General features: G+C 39.7%; 1 protein-coding gene across 1 annotated transcript in view; it reads left to right on the forward strand.

Annotated features, from left to right (window-relative positions):
• Positions 1–18,358, forward strand: part of LOC117537663 (exocyst complex component 6-like) — a 70,087-nt gene that overhangs the window by 43,483 nt on the left and 8,246 nt on the right. The window contains 12 exon segments of the mRNA XM_034202968.1: positions 572–655; positions 1,079–1,125; positions 1,274–1,394; positions 3,438–3,509; positions 3,607–3,704; positions 4,057–4,162; positions 4,526–4,635; positions 5,709–5,820; positions 5,903–6,037; positions 7,499–7,678; positions 11,419–11,560; positions 12,184–12,257. Coding sequence (XP_034058859.1) covers positions 572–655; positions 1,079–1,125; positions 1,274–1,394; positions 3,438–3,509; positions 3,607–3,704; positions 4,057–4,162; positions 4,526–4,635; positions 5,709–5,820; positions 5,903–6,037; positions 7,499–7,678; positions 11,419–11,560; positions 12,184–12,257 — 1,281 coding nt within the window.

An 18,358-nucleotide genomic window follows, 5' to 3' on the forward strand; every position in this document is an offset into this window, starting at 1 on the left:
CTCTGGTCACACACACAAACACACTCACAAAGACACACACTCATCCATAAAAAGGATCATAGAAACAATTTGGTGTAGAAGTGCATTATTCCAGAATTGAACATGATGATTAAATGACCTCCTTGCGTACCTCTGCACACAATGTACTGATGACTTCACCTCAGAAACTGAAAGGATTTGTGACATGTTGGAGGATTCAAGTCAACAAAAGAAAAGAAATCCAAGTCCATAACAGCAGAACACAAATTTGATCCAAGCCCTATTCACACTCAAAACAAAATGTATTTATTTTTAAGTGTGAATAGGCCAAGTAGCTCAACCAACATTAGATATATAACACTATACTTTATTTTACTTTTCAAACAACAAAGACTGTATTATTTCATTTTCAAATATAGATGCTTAAATGTTTATCTTTCACTTTCACTTTCTCCACTATGATTTTCAAATGTACCCACTATGCTCAAATATCCATATTTCCTCCGCCATCATTTTTTGATTTTAATATTTATTTCTTTGTCATTGTCAGTAAAGTTCGAAGATGTACTAAAACTTTTGTATTTCTCTGCAGGGTGACCGAGAAACATTTGAGAACTACTACAGGAAACAGAGGAAAAAACAGGCCCGGCTCGTCCTGCAGCCACAGGCTAACATGGTGAGCCACAAACACACATGCTGATTGAAGCAGTATCATGAATCACCCATACTGCATATTCATCAATATACTCTATTTATATTCCATTATGTATGGTTGATATCCCTGACGTCAACAAATGTTTCTTTTCAAGCAGCTTTGACTCAAAGACTTAACAAGTTGATATGCAATTTAGTAACAACAAATAAGGCAGCAATAACTAGACACTTTCAGTCATTTACTTGAATAATGTTTCACTAAAAACATTGATTTAGTGTGTGTGTGTGTGTGTGTGTGTGTGTGTGTGTGTGTGTGTGTGTGTGTGTGTGTGTGTGTGTGTGTGTGTGTGTGTGTGTGTGTGTGTGTGTGTGTGTGTGTGTGTGTGTGTGTGTGTGTGTGTGTGTGTGTGTGTGTGTGTGTGTGTGTGTGTGTGTGTGTGTGCAGCATGAGACAGTGGAAGGCTACAGGAGATACTTCAATCAGATTGTGGGGTAAGATGTTCCTCCCTTTTTCTCTTCATTGTCACAGAACAACATTTGATTTTAACATTACAATCTGTCTGTCAAGTTTATCAGTCAGTCAGCCACATGTGAACATACATATAAATCCTGATATGTGTGTGTTTTCTGTGTGTGTCAGGTTCTTCGTTGTGGAGGACCATATCCTTCATGCCACGCAGGGGCTGGTGACCAGAGCTTTCACTGATGAAGTGTGGAACATGGCCCTGTCCAAGATCATCGCCGTGCTGCGCACACACTCTGTATGCACACACACACGCACACATCTACACGCACACGCATGACACACACAGTAACAGCAGGGAGTGGACAGTGAATGAGAAGGGGACTGTTCAGAGTTAATAGAGATAATAGAGCCTGCTGTGGATCTATTTATCCTGCAAGAACCTTCATTCACTTGCTGATACACACACACACATGACACTGTGGAGGTCAGCGCACCCACAAACACACTAATGATGTCACTCTCAAGAGAAAAGGTCAAAACACATATACGCATGCTGCCAAAGAGGAGGTCATTGGGGCCTTAATGAGAGACAGATTGCAACAATAACAGCAGATTAAGCAGGCATATTCCTGACCGCTGGGCTCCAGTCAGTTGTAAATGACCCAGAGGATTATGCTAACAGGCCAGAGAATGGGCCGCACAGCGTGGGGTGAGCAGACTAACAAAGGCCCTGGTCTCCCCCGGGGCCTCCAGGGCCACGACACCGCCAGGGTCCGACCTTACAACCACGACATGGTCAGCCCACAGGCAGAAGAAATGGTTTTTCACAAACCTGTCCATGCAACGGTCCCCTTCTAATTCACCGTCAAATGTCAACCATTTTATTGCACATAACAAAAGGTGTTCATACTGTTAGTTCTCACACTATTGGAATACACAAATTCCTCACAATTCAATTTATTTTGTTCACAAACAGTTAGAAAATACAATTATAAGACATAATGGAGATATGTGAAATGGGACAGCTTGCTAAACTATTTCAAACTAGGAATAGGGGCTCCGACACTAAACTAAAAGTATTTACAATATAAATGACTAATACATCTAGAATATAAAAGAGTTCATGTATTATACAGAGACATTTACAAACTAAAAAAACAAACCCTAAAACTAACCAAATGCCCTGAAAACTAATAATCAATTATATCATTATAATTATAATAAAAATAATCTAACCCTAAATACTACATTCATTAAAACAACAAATTGAAGAATGCACTTTTAATTAATACCAACGTCATGTCATATTCACATATAGCATGGATGAGAGCATTATACCAAGAGACTCATAAAACTGTCCAAACTGGTGGTATACATTAGTACCACTGCTGTGATTGCTGCTGTGTAGTGCAGTCTCCAGCTGATTGTTGGTGTGTGTCTGTGTAAACAACAGGCAGCCGGCCGCTGCTTTAAGACAAATCTCAGGCTGTGTTCATTTACTCTGGTGATTTACACACTCCTGTGTTTGGCAGGATCCTTGTTAGAGTGAGGGGACTCAACTGTGCTGCTTTCAGGGTCGTAAATCACTCTGCATGTAGGAAAAATGGAGACACCTTGTTGTTCTTGATTGACCCTTAGCTTAGCCCCTCCCCTATTACTGTTGCTACGCCTGTCAAGCTTTCTATTATAACACTATGTACACAGTTTACAGGGATAACTGTGGAGGATGTGTCTCAGATTCATATTTGTAGCATTGGAGCTGTGGGTAAATCACCACTGAATAGTGATGAGCAGTCTGGCACCTTGTATAGCATCAGTGTATAAATATGTGTGGATGGTTAAATGATGGCATGCAGTAAAAGCTCTTAGTAGTTGAAGGACTAGCAAGGCACCATTTCAAATGCAAATCCTCCTACCATTCACCATGATAATACTTTTTGCCCAGAGGTTTGACCATTATCTCCTGCATACAAAATATGTAATTATGAATTGTAATTCCTATTATTTTTGTTATTGTATTAAGTTATTATAGTTTTATAATATATAAGAAGTCAGTACATTTAGATCTATCTATTTATTTGTTACATTTTCTTTTACAGAGTTAGGAAAGCAATGTTTAAGTCAAGCTTGATGATGCCTCACAAATGATCCCAGTCTATTCATCCCAGTGAGACATACAGCATACATACCCCTGAACATACATTTGATGCACTAAAAACACCAATACGGAGGTTAGAGTGGTGTGTTATTGTTGCAGTTAACAATAACAACAACTGCTGTTTTTCCGATCGCATGCCTTTGGGTGTTGTTTGCTGATTATGATGTTTGTTATTCCCAGTCGTACTGTGATGACCCAGACCTGGTCCTGGAGCTGAAGAACCTCATAGTCATCTTTGCTGACACACTACAGGTTGGTTCACAATGTGCTGTTCTTCATTTGGACATCTCCATAAGCATGCAGAGCAACTGTGATGAACACACATGATTTTCTGCGTGTGTGTGTTCAGGGTTATGGATTCCCAGTGAACCGGCTGTTTGACCTGCTGTTTGAGGTCAGAGACCAGTATAATGAAACTCTGCTGAAGAAGTGGGCTCTGGTTTTCAGGTGAGCTTTGATCATGGGTTTGTCTATAACTATTTTCTGTTCTTCATGTTACATGCTACATTTCAACATTAAACCCAGCTGTAAGCAATCTTGCAAAGACATTTCTTGCAATGATAAAGAGTTCCTTTAGACATTTTTCTCTCAGATTATTTGTAAAGCGTTGTTTTCTGGCTCATCGTAAGGTGCATGTAGAAGAGTAAGGTCCTAAAAGTTTCAAACTCAGACAACACTTGTAGAATTAAGAACAGCAACACACGTCGCAAAATGTCGCAGAGAGAGAGATTCGCAAAGCTCCAATACTAACCCAAAATGTAAATGTGCAAACACATTACATTGTGTTTTTTTTCCACAGGGAGATCTTTGAGTTGGACAACTACAGTCCCATCCCCGTGGAGACAGAGGAGGAGTATATACTGGTTGTCAGCCGCTTTCCCTTCCATGATGCTGAGATAGAGAAGGTAACAAGTTCAAGTGCTTTACACTGACCAACCTGTGCAGCACAGTTTCAGAACACGTTTCTTTTAACTCGCTCAATCAAATCAAGTAGATCAGAATTCTACCGCCACAAAGTGCATTTTGACTTGCCCCTTTGGAAATCTTTAAGTTAATTGTCATGTTTAATCTTTGGTTAAGACAATGAATGTAAAACAAGCCCCCCTTCAACCAACCCTCTTACTCTCCCTTACTTTCCACTGCAATTAGATTTATAGAACCATAAACATTGAAGCAAAAAATGTGAAATTTTCAAACGGAGTGTATAATAGATAATGAGTCAATTAATACTGTCATTCTCTGTGTTTTGTTCACGTGTGTGTAAGCAGCAGGACTTTCCAAAGAAGCTGCCAATGTCCCAGTCCGTCCCTCAGATCTACACGCAGGTCAAAGAGTTAATCTACGCAAGCCTCAAGTTCTCTGAGTCTCTACACCGGAGGTTGGTCCACACAACATTAACATGGGTATACTTTGAGTATTTTAGAGCAGATTCTAGAGCACTTCTATAGTGCTAATTAGGGATGGGTACCGAGCCCCGGTATTAAACTGGCCCCGGGGCTGAATTATTAAAGACAGTGGTACCGTTAAGCTCCAACGTTATCGGTCTTTTTATCGGTACTGGAGACATGTAAAAAATATGTCATATGTATTATTGCTACATAAACATTACATTGCAGTTTAAGTGTTGCCAACTCCGTTTCTAATATGCAAAAAGACAGCAAAATGCGTCTATGATTATTTTTAGTATTTTCGATCTTTCCAATCCAGACGAGAGATCTCTCTCCCCCGCCTGCTTGCGAGGGGGCGGGGCAGTTTACACACACACAGCTGCTACATGCAGCAACACACACACACGGCGGAGGTGGCGGAGAGAACGCGCTCCGAGGTGTGGCTACACTTTACCCGTCTCGATGTGGACAATGCTCGTTACCAAAAGTGGAATAAGAGTTTAGCATGTAAGGGCGGTAACACGAGCAATTTGTCTAAACATTTAGCAAAAGTGCTCCACATCCAGACGGAGGAATGCACCGGGTTCCACTGTCTTTCTAGCAGCTCTGTAGCCCCATCCACGAGGAACGTTTCCACGTCAGGTGTTATGTATGCTAGCAGCAACACACAGAGTTAACTACATTATACAAGCATGGGTTAATGATTAGAGGAAACTGAGTTATTTATTTTGTTAAAGTTTCAGCTATTCTGTTTACAGTTCTGTCATCAGATTATTTAATACGATGTGTGTTGTTTCTTTTGATGTGAAATATTATGTATTTCATTTAAATAAAAAGCAATGTTAGTTTTGTTCACAATTTGTTTAGTTAGTTTACCTTCTTTTTTTCTCCAAAAGAACCGATAAGAGAACCGTTAAAAGACCGGACCGATAAGCGGTATCGATAAAAGTAGTAGTACCGTTAAAACCTTATCGATACCCATCCCTCGTGCTAATATATATTTATTTTTTTGTACAACTAAATATCTAAAATGAATAGACTGAACATTTGTTTGTGTGTCCAGTTCAACAGAGATCGATGACATGTTGCGGAAATCCACCAACCTGCTGCTGACGAGAACACTCAGCAGCTGTCTGCAGAACCTCATCAAGAAACCTCACATAGGACTGACCGAGGTATGCACCACTACTGTTACAGATCACACACACTGTTATTAAGTCTGACAATAAGTCTGAAGCTGTTACCTTGTTTCTCTAGCTGGTGCAGATCATCATTAACACCACCCACCTGGAGCAGGCCTGCAAGTATCTGGAGGAGTTTATAACGAACATCACCAACGTCTCCCCTGAAACAGTTCACACCACAAGACTCTACGGCTTGTCCACGTTCAAGGTGAATGTGGGTTTGGATTGTTCTTTGTCAATTATTGAGTTTTCATTGTTTCTGCTTGTCTATATTTTCACAAGTGTTGCAAGGGATGAGAGAATGCACATTGTTTACTTTGGTTTCCAACCTGGTGACAGGCTGTTCTGCTCCTACAAATAGACCTGCAGTATATTCGGTTTTTCAGAAAGCAATGTGATTCTACCCACACCAGAGATGGACTTGAATACCGATTTTCGGGACTCGTGACTCGACTCGGACTTGGGCACTGATTGACGCGACTTGGACTCGTGAATTCTCGCGTATGATGACTTGGACTTGGACTCGTGAATTCTCGCGTATGATGACTTGGACTCGGACTCGAGCAAGTTTTCTCTGGAGTCTGATGTCCTCTATCCTGGCGTGTGCACCTGCGAGGCGAGTTCACGTACTGGGCCCTGCTATTCCAGTCTAAAGATGTCTAGAGACACACCCGCATCGTGCTGTATGCTTTCACACATTCTGCTTCCACATTGGAAAAGAGCAGCGCAAAATGCTCGTTATGTGGAAACAATATTGAAGAAGGCTCCGTAACACATTACTCTAAGGATCCAGTTCAGACATATAGGCTGTCTTGAACACTATCACCAGAGGTGATCTAATCAATAAATAAAGATTCAGCCATAACACGAAAGCACATGGCTACTTAACATTCTGCATGCTAAGCAGCCATGTGCTTTCTGGGGATTCATCTTTATTGATAGAATTTAAACATTCACTTCTCTAAAAGGTAACTCATTTTAAATATAGTTCTACATATTAAAGGTCATTTACAATAATAATAATATGAATATTAGTAATAAGCTTTATATTTGTATAGCACCTATTACAAGAATTGTAGCCAAACTGGCTTCACAGCAGTTCAATAGACAGATTAGTATAACATGACAGGGTGAAAGCAATGTAGAGGAGCAGCTACATTTCAACACATATCCACGAAGATGAATACATGAAGACTTGTGACTCGGACTTGACTCGAACACAGGTAATGATGACTCGGACTCGACTCGGACACTCCTTGGGTGACTCGGACTTGGACTCGGACTCGAAGAGTGGTGACTCGAGAGTGACTTGGAATCGTGAATTGGTGACTTGACTACAACACTGACCCACACCAAATGATTGCAAAGTCTCTTTTGATCTCAACTGAAAGTCAAAACATTGATCAGTTCTGTTCTGAACACATGTTGTTCTCAGTACTGGCAGAAGACTGTCCGACACTGTAACCATACTCTGTTTTATAAAAAAACTGAGAAAAATGTCATTAATATGGTCTGAAGTGCATAATAGCTAGCGGTACACTTCTCAGGTTTGCGTTTCGCCAAGTTGTCTCTATATTCCTTATACAGTTATGATATACAGTATAACTGTATTGAAATATGTATTAAGTCCTATCAGTCTGGTAATAGTAGCTTATAAAATCAATTCCAGGATGCTCGTCATGCTGCAGAGGGAGAGATTTATACCAAACTCAACCAGAAGATCGATGAGTTCATCCAGCTGGCGGACTATGAATGGGGGATGGCTGAGTCTGACGGGCGAGCCTCAGGATACCTCATGGACCTGATCAACTTCCTGCGCTCCACCTTCCAGGTCTTCACACACCTCCCGGTGAGTCTGATCCACCAATCGTTGACACACTGATTGTCTTTGAACTGTAGGACAATGTCTTTTTAGTTTTTGATCACATCTTATCAGCTTTTGATGGTGGTTTCCATTGTGTCTTGTTGTTAGTAGGGATGTGATTTTATTTTCTTTACATTTTCCCGTAACCCCACCTGTTTTCCTGGTGTTTTGCTACATGTCCATCACATCCTTAATACAAATGTGTGTAGAGTTTTACATTGTTAATTTAAGGGTGTTTGGTAATGTGTCTGTATGCATGGTTAGTGTGCTGTTACTGACTGCTTTTGCACACACTGCCATTATGTTCAACAAGACATATTTAGTGATATCAAAGGGTTAAAGGTCAGTTAATGTGTTTTAATAGCACAGATACAGCTTGTTGAGTTCCACTCCTGCATTTCTCTCCAACGTCTCTTTTCCTGTCTTGAATAAATTCTAGATTATTTCTATAAGAATGTCTGCTTTCCCCATTAACCCCCCTTCTAATAAGCAGCGCTGTTACTAATTTGTTTTCCTAGCAGTTTTATTCCTTGATTAATTTGACTTACCAAGCATGAAAGCTATCTCTAGTTGAATTTACCTCCTCCTGTCCATTTATTGTTGCCACATTTCTTTTCCTGTCCTTTCCCTCTTTTCCTCCCCTCCTCCATTTTTGGTTGGTTTTGGGGTGTCTCTGCTCAGAATAACAACAATGACCATGCATCGATGTCGGTGAGTATTCCTGCCTGGCTGTTACAACACTATGCTGCCATACACAGGCAGAGGGGAGATGTGAAGCATGCTAATGTTTGACTGTAGACGCTCCACTACTTTAGGCTAGTTGATTTTTCGGACACCTGTGGTAACCCTTCACGCCACGCGGATGTGCGCGTTGTTCCATTCATAACACACACGCGTCGGTTTGGAGTTCCATGCATGTGCATTTACTGATCCACACTGCATTATGTCTAATTCCATTTATCATTGTATTTCTTAAAATGACATTTAGATGAATCTTGGTAACGTCCATAACGGTAAATCTCCCCACACACTACCTCTATAAAACAATCACTTAGTTTTTCATTTGTTACTTCTTTTATTCCATTAACATGCTAGTGGTGCATACACCACCAACTGGACTGGGTTATTTGAACAACATTTTCTGTGCAAACGCCTAATAATTGTGTACAGTTTAAAGATTACAGTCAATGCAGTCACACATGTTGGGCTGCGCGCGATGATGTAATTTGCATCCCAAGGCACATGGTGGACCGATGCAGAAAATATGAATTTGCTTTTACACATAATTTCCACATTGGCATAGTTGGGTGCTGTCATTATTTCATCTTGGATTATATTAGAGTTTTGACTGTTTAAGAGAATGTATAGCATCTGGCCAAGGAACCATGATGTAAGGCATCCAGTGCACTCTTTTGCCCTCATACAATGTCATGTTGCAATTTGTTTACAAGAGACACATTTCTATCCAAACGGAAAAGGACACTGGTACAAGTGAATTCAATTCTTCAATAAATAAAAGTGTTTAAGCGTAAATGATAGTCAGTGAGACTAAACACCTAAAGACCAAAATGGGCTGTGACAAGAACTGGCTCCTTATTGCAGCTTGCTATAGAGCACCGAGACTAATTCATCCATTCAGTTTTACATTTTGAAGATGGCTGTAAATGTAAGACAACTTTAGCATTTTCAGGTTGTTTGTGTAAAGTTCTTTGTCCACATCACATTGGATACAACGGCTAATCTCTCTTATCATGCATTGAAGCCATCCTCAAACCACTGTTTTTCTAAACTTATGATTTAGTTGATCTCATTTACATGCTTTTTTTCATTATGACCATCATCATCAAACAGATAAACATAAATACAGTTAAATGGTAGCATCTGTGCTGCTTGATTTGGTGAACTGACATTTCATGTAAATCATCTTCCTAATGTTACAGCTACACATACCATAATGGTGTCTTAGTGTTAATGCATGGCCAACACAGTTTTCTAAATGAAGCAGGCTTGGTGTGGAAGTATACAGATACTTCCGTCAGTGGCCATGCATGGAGTAAAGTATTTGTCAGTGTGCCACATCTGTGTGTGAATGGTCTCTGAGTTAGCTAGCTGTCTACGCAGCAACTCACTTATAGCAAATGGACAGACCTTAATATTCCTGCCACACCATGTGTCACTGCTCTCTGTCTGCCGGTCACCGGTCAGCATGAAGGATGTTAAAGGGATGTTTTGGAGCTCAAAGCCGCAGATTATTCTATTGGTTTTGCAACTAAAACACGTGTTTGAAGGTGCCATCAGTGATTCCTGTTTTTACTAGCAAACAATTTATGAAAAGAATCACTGATTGTCTCTTCAGTGTGTTTTGGGGTTTCTTTATGTAACTGTAAATCAACAACATTATTGGCTGTGCATTATCCTTGACATTGAGCTTACCACATCATCCCTGCGTTTTAGAGTTGTTGCATGAGTGTCTGTTGAGCTGCTGTTCTGTTTCTGGGTAGCACAAACACTTACTGTAATGAACAGAAACATTCACATTACTGTTAGTGTTTCACACACTTGAGGAAAGGTTTAACTGATTCAAATCCCACCTGTTTCAATGTGGATCACGTGTTTAAACACCTCAAGTAGTGGAAACGCTCACAATTCCTATTTACTTTGAAGTTGTAAACATGCTGTGGAGTTATGTGGAGTGTTATGCATGCGTTAGTCTATCTGTGTTTTTTGTCCAATGTGTGATGTTTTCCAAAGAACAAAGTTTGTCAAATGAAAAGCATTGTAATTGGTATTAAACCTTTTAAGTAACACATTGCATGATAATGGCCTGTTTCAGAAGATATCCACGGTAAGGTGGGAGTTTATGACATCGAATCCTCTCAAAAAAAGAATAGATGCCCATTGCCCTGTATAATGGATAACTGTTTGGTGGGGAGTCCCATTCCAAAGTAGCTCTTCATCTGGCTTGATGGAGGCTTGGAAACATATAACATCACGTCTTTTTTAAATCATTAACTCAACAACACTCATGTCAGCTTTGTATACCTTTTTGTCAAAGATTCTTTGTATGCACTTATTAATGCAATGACTTGTTAATTTACTACTTGTGGTAACAAACTATTCTTGACTTTAACTATAATCCACAACTGTTCTGTTAGAAATACACTTTGATCAAAAAACATCCAAAAACGCAATAAGAGAGACTAGATAATGGGTGTTTCTCAAGTTAAAGATGCTTCCTTGGTAGGATGGGTCCTGAAATTCCTCTAGAACAATTCAGTATTAAAGGACTAAAGTTGCAATGGCATTCAACAACAAACCGTTACCACTTGTAGCACCAAACACACACATGCTCTGTCTTGGTGCTTTTGGGTCAATTATCCATCGTCATTGACTGTTGCAGTTCTTATCAACATAATGCAGAATATTGATAGGAATAACTGCTTTTAGACTTCATGCATCTTTCTGTGTGCACTGAAGTATACATCAGGATACCTGGTGCAGAGACATGAGGGGGGTTTGCCTTCAGTGTTCAGTCTTGCTCTCAAGACACACTGCGTATGATACAGTATTAGGCTATTTTCTTCTGAAGTCTTTACCATCAAAAGTGTACTCATTATCTGTGCTTCTCATCCTAATATCTCCCACCTTTCCATCTCCCCCTCCTCTTTTTCATCCTCCCATCCTCTGTCACCTTCCTTCTCCTCCTTCCTCCTGTGCATCTCCAGGGTAAAGTGGCCCAGACGGCGTGTATGTCAGCCTGCAAACATCTGTCCACGTCCCTGATGCAGATGCTGCTGGACACAGAACTCAAACAGATCAGCATGGGGGCCATTCAGCAATTCAACCTGGATGTCATCCAGTGTGAATGTAAGTATAAACGATCTAATGGTCATTTCATGAAATCCTTCAAAGTTGAATTAAGATCTTTTTTCACCAGGGAAAAGTGAAACACACAGACAAACAAATATAGACACAATCTAATTGATATGCAAAATAAATAAACGATTCAGTAAACCAACAGCTTCTCTTACATTTCAAATTCTACAATTCTTTTCATTAAGACTTTAGAGGGCAAGGGAATACATAACTAATCAATCCTGGCCTTTATTGTTCACGGAACATATCACTTTTATCATTCATTTATTATTTTATTTGAAACTATTAATACTCATAAGTGGTATTGGCCTTAAAAGAACATGTGTTGGTCAGACTATAATGGCTGTTATCAAAATCAATGCTTTCATTAGGGGAACGTTTCAATATGTGGAAGAAACCGGTGGCATCCCATCATCTATGTTATTATTTATAGTCCATCACAATGAAAGTGAAAGTTAGTCTGGTTTTTTTCACTGAGGTATATTTGTATCCCTTTTTGTATCTAGTGTTTTGTTGATGTGATTATATGTGGTCCCACCAATATAAAGCGTACTTTTTTAGCACTGATTATCTGTAATCTGTGAAATGTATTTGATATTTCTGCTTCCTCTCAGTGTTCGCCAGCTCAGAGCCGGTTCCTGGTTTTCAAGGAGACACGCTGCAGCTGGCCTTCATCGACCTGCGACAGGTAAACTATAAACTCAGCTGGATTGAATTCATTCACTTATGATGTTTCTCTGTAGGAAGACAAAGCTTCATTTACTGCACCAATTATTATTTCATGGTAGTTATTTCATCAATGTGTGGATTTTCTTGGATTGGAGTAATAACAATCCTGGTGTTTGTTGCCATCTGTGTTGCGTCCATCCTCAGGCTATATCCACTCGCATACGTTTCATTTTAAAAGGTGTAACTAACTCCTAGCGTCTACACTACTCCAACGTTTTTAAACCTCTGATACAGGACGTTTTAGTCTTCACCACTTAACAATTATGTTATGAGTGTTATAGTTAAAAGATTCCAGAACTGCCAGAAGAAGAACAGTTTTTTATATTTACTTCAAATGTTTTCCATCTCACGTTTGAACTCTCAACTGTCCCACATCTTACCTTTTACACATCTCATCAACAATTGTGGGTTTAACTGGCCGTCTGTGTGTAACCTTTTCAACTTTCACATGTCCCTAAGTTCACCCGCTCAGGAAACATTCCTATAGCAACACACACGCACTAACCCCCTGCCTCCCTTCTTGTTGTAAACACCAGTGGTATGTAAAGTGTTGCCGGCTCTCATTACCTCGTGTCTTCGCTGAGCGGTTAATCTGAGCCTGAGGTGGAGGCTTGGTTCTGAATCCAGTCCAGGTCACCGCAGTACTCAGAACGTTTGTTGAAAGTGCAAAAAGACAAGAGAAGATAAACCAACCTTTCACATGAAAACATTAAGGCAATTGTGTTGTGCATTTTCCCAGCCTGCATCAGTTTGAAATCCTTACACAGATAAGACACATAGAGCGTTAGATGCATTTTAGGCATAAAGATGAAGGTCTTAATCAGCCTAGTTAGAGCTCAGACAAAAAGCCTTGACTGACAAGAAGGCTAGATCTGGATATGGAGTGCAATGTATGTTATAGTAAAGGCTTTTATTGGGATGCAGCAAGTAGAGGAATAAGACATATTTTTGACTCTTCTTAATCTCTCAAGACATGAGTTTTGTCGAAACAATGCAACAGTTGTAAACTTATTAAAAGCTGTTATTAAAACTGTGAGCTGGAGATGTTCTATTTCTAATTCCTGCATATGAAGTAACGTTGTTTGGATTCTTTAGTGATCCCAGCAGTTCCCAGTGACCTGCTCTTTGTTTGGGGTCATGGGGCCTTTTCTAGATTTATGCAACATCCATTTATATTTTCAACAATACATCTGAGACTGTTACTAAAGTAGCTGATCCATTTTTGCAATATGTAAATCAAATATTGTCATTTTATTTCTCCATTTTTTCCCGCAGCTTTTTGAACACAGATTAAACCCCATCATTTTGTGTGTCTTTGTATTTTATAGAAGATAACAGGTTCTAGAGTACACAATCCAATAAACACCACAAGATGGATCAACACAAAGTGTATTGTGCAACGTTACGATCTAATGAAGATCTTCGTCTGGTCTGGTCCCACAGCGGGACATTTACATTGTTACAAGAATGGGGACAGTGCAGATAAAAACACTAACTTATTAAATAAAGAAGCAAGCACAGGTTAATACAATAACAAATGTATAAGTACACATCCCGATAGTAAAGATAACTTGCAGCATTATAAAAGTAATGAACATATAAAAGGAATGATCTAACAGTCCGTAAATAACAGTACCAAATGGTCAAAAGTCAATATTGTTGCTAAACCTCTACATATTTTCATAACCTGAAGTTAAAGTAAACTACAACTATAGTTTAATATTTGATTTTTATATTTGCTGTTGTAATGTATTGTCTTCTGTTTGCGATCGCAGTAATGTGTTTTTTATTTGCATGTACAGCACTTTGGCTCCACCAAACATCGTTTTTAAAATGTGCTATATAAATAAAACATGATTTGATTTAATACACTTGGGTTTTACTGAAGCAATTGTGCTAAGAAACAAGAAGTGCTTCTCAACTCAACTGGTTCCCTCCGATGCAGCTCATTAGACAAGATGTGGCCATGTTCCTTTTATTCAGGCTGCTGGTTGACATGTTAATCCTAGCCCTAGGTGAAGGCTTTGGAGGCTTCCACAGGCCGGGTGACTCCGAGGTCAGCCTTTACTTTCCCTTTATCCCACGGCTCCTGATTCCATATCTATAACTGCTTTTTAGATCCTTATCCTCCAACCAGTTCAAGTGATTGAAAGTCAAACATGTAGGGCGAGTGATGCTAAAAGGCTTGGCAAAAAGATTTACGTGATAGTATTTGCTGTTGCCTGCAATATAGTTGATGTGCTTACTTAAAACAAATCTTGATCAAGTATATTCTACACTTCAGTTATCAAATCACCTTTCATAAATAACATGTGAAAAGTCTCGTCAATACAATGTGAAACTTATTTATACAGTATTTCCTTTCAAGTGGCCACCTCAATAACCTGTGCATGACGAATATTTGAGTTTGACTTAATGATATATAAAATCATTTTAGATGCTTTTCTAGGAAAATGAAATGCACTTCTATTATTATAATGCAGCTATTTACTTTTACCTGTACTTAATTGAACTTGTTTAATCCCAAATGCAATGTATAGAAAGGCAGTGTATGATGAACTATACTGAGGGCTGAATGTTAAGATGAATACAGTTATAGAGGCTAATGCGCTGCTGGTTGGGTATGTGCTTGTGCCGCTTCTTCTTAATATTTGAAGTGATCAGGTGATTAGGTTAGCAAGGCTACAGTATATGCATCATGTACACAAAACTGATTGAAAAGCATCTTATTGTCTTAGCGAAGGCTCTAACCAGCACTTACCTGCCCTCCTCTGGTCCTCAACAACACTCACAGCAAGCGTGAAGTAGCTAGGTCCAAGGGTTGGTGAGATAATACAAAGTCATATATTATATACACAGATAAAGAGATTTCTGTCGTTTTAGTTTGATCTCTATATGTGTGGTCATTGCGGAGACACACAATACACTAATGCTTAATAACATATTGTTGTCAATAACATCAACAAGGACAAATATTAAGACAAGATACAAGGAAAACAGACATTTAACATAACATCACTGTCACTAAAGAGAAACATGCCCAAGACCTCTAACACACATTTGATTTCTGATTTGAATCGGCCTGAATAACTTGTGACTTTAGTTGACTTTGTTGCTTTGGACAAAAATCATAGGAGGAGAATATATATATATATATATATATATATATATATGTATATATCTGGTACATTTCCTTTTTCATAGCGTATCTCCTGAGGGTATAGGTTTGAATAAATAGGAGTGCTGCTTGGCCCAATATCATGTAGATTGTTGGAGAGAGTTGTGAGTTACCTGTTTACACAATGCTCGCTAACAAGCTTGCAAGTGTTGACATTCCAACAAGGACAAGCAAACAGTGGCCTCACACTGAGTGGCAGTGTGATTGCATGCAAAGTCATACAGCAACATGAATAGATGCAGATTTGACTCTAGGTAATGCAAATGGTGGCAAAGATGCCTTTGTGTGAGTTAAACATGTTCCAGGCCTTTACAAATATCAACATAGAAATCTGATATATGAATTGATCTTTGTTGTTTGTTTTGGTTTTTTATTGTGACCAACATCCGCACTGAGCAGAATGCTTCACAGTGTAAAAATCAACTTGTCAGTACTCTGGTTGATATGTAATGGAGATGCTTTTCTTTCTCTGCTTGCTGCGCACAAAGGCACACGCATAAATGCACCGGGCAGTATGAGAGCAATCCAGCAGTCCATCCTTCCATTTATTTATACAACCTCAATAACAACAAACCTATATTTCCCCCCAATAAAAGGATAGTAGTCATATACTATAATAGTATGTAAATGTTGAAATGATGAAATAAAAAATGACTGTCTCTTACATGTCTGTTAGGGGCTGTATTTACACTGTAGTCACGGAGCTGCACACACGATACATTATACAGGCTTCTTAAAGTGTAAACATAGTGTAACAATGATTTAGAGGTGTCTCACCTCTTGGCTACCACTCTCTGATGACAATGTAATGGTGACAGAGATAATAGCCTCGTATACAATTCTTACTAATGTTTTACTTAACAATACTAGTCAATGAGACAATAGCACCTTATGGAACACATCCAAAGCCAAGCTTAATAAAGGGAAGGAAAGCAGAGAGGGATTTCTCCAATTTCAGAACGCCAATACTCATTGTTTCAAAGTCAAATGTGAAACCTAAGATTGTCCCAACAGTCAGTGTTCCTATCCTAATTGCTAATGCGACCTCTTCCAGTCATCGAGCAATGCGTAGATATGGACGACTGGCATCGCCGCATGTCACCTTATTTGCCCATGGTTGTAAATAGGGCTAACATGCAACCCTAATTTCAACCACTTGTGTCCGCAAGCCTATTCATTCAAAGCTTAATGCAGATAGATATTGGGAGGGTAGATTCTGAATTTGAACATTCAACACCATGACCCTCAGTGATTTTTTTCCAGGAAAGGTCAACCTTTATGCAGTAAATGTGCACACACTCAGCCTTTCTCTTTATCTCTCTGATGCCAAAAGAATATTTCCCAGAAGTGTTTACTATATCAATGTTTTTATAACATGACCCAGCAGAATCTGGCGCATTTCCACTGCAGGGCCTCGCACGGTATAGTTAGACCTTGGTAGGCCAGGCTCACTTTATGCTGCGTTTCCATTACAGTTTAGTAGCTGGGGCAGTAACTATAGTAACGCAGTGTAGGCGGAGCCGTGACGTCATCTTCAATGCGAACCACAACATCAGCCGTTAGCTGTTAGCACTCAGAGCTCACAGCTCAAACAAGTACAAACCTGTCTGTGTCATGGCGAACACAGTCGCTGGTTTATTTCTGTCTGTAGGCCGTTGTTGTGAGTGTGGACGGTCGGATACAACGTTAGCTTAGCCAATCTCCATTCAGAAAACACGCATTTTAAAAGGTTTTTCGCCTGCCGTCTGTCTGCAGACTTGTCAAAGCATTAATTCATGGTTGTTACTTCGGCATCATTTTGAAACGTGTATTACAATTAAATCACGGTCAAATATGTTCATGTTGTTGTAGTTGTAGCCCCCTTGCCAGCGATTCTCTCTGACCATTCAGCAGTCAAGAGTGTTTACGTCACTAGTTTAGCATATTCAGCCCGGTTGTTGGCCCGGTAAGAACCTCGGTTTTGGAGGGCCAGAAAAAAGGTGAAAAAGTAGCCCTGAGCCGGAACTACCCCTAGTGGAAAAGCAACACAAAAACGGGCCGGGTTTGGCACGGCACGCTTAAACCGTGCTACGCGCTGCAGAGGAAATGCGTAATTGAGTTTACACTGATTGTTGTCCTCACTGCATTTGAACTGCTCGTGCATGAGATCCCCTAGTTGGTGTTGGATATTGAGGAACGGTTCTAAAGTGCAAACAGTAGTGTGCAGTGGGCTGCATTATTTCAACAACATCATTATTATCCAAGCATGAGTATGTCTGTAAGGTTTGCATTGATCTGGATGTAGTTCTAATGTAACATGACTTTAGCTCTTAGATCACTTATTCAGTTTGGTTTGGACATCTTTCTTTAACAGTTCTGATGATTCTTTGCAAAGTAAACAATCACACATCATTTGTTTACAAGACAACAGTTAATCCAGAAGATCTACACAAACTTTATTTGGACGTCAAACTGAAAGTGAGCATCATAATGTATCAGTCCTAAATTGGTACAGGCCCAGTAAATATAAAGACATTTGAATAGAGGAATGCCGAGGTTTTGTTTTGTCATTGTGTTTCTACCAGAGAGCATTAGTCTTGCACCTAAGATGTTTCGACCTCACTGCAGAATGTCCACAAACTCTCTTTCCATAACGTGGTTGGAACCCATTGGAGTTTTCCTTACCAATTAACATTAATTGTTGTGAGCTGTGGAGGGCTGAGTGAGCGTCAGAGTAAGATGGCTGCTGCTGGTGGCTCATCACTTAGCTCCAGGTGAGAATAATGGCTTTGTTGCTAAGCCTCTCTCTGTGTGTCGGAGTCCGCTGAATAATGCTATTATCACTAAGCTGCTCTTTCAACGTGAGCCAAACACCCAGCTGTTTCACCCTATGACATTAGCAT

The sequence above is a fragment of the Gymnodraco acuticeps genome, unplaced genomic scaffold, assembly GCF_902827175.1.
Source record: "Gymnodraco acuticeps unplaced genomic scaffold, fGymAcu1.1, whole genome shotgun sequence".
Taxonomy (NCBI): Eukaryota; Metazoa; Chordata; class Actinopteri; order Perciformes; family Bathydraconidae; genus Gymnodraco; species Gymnodraco acuticeps.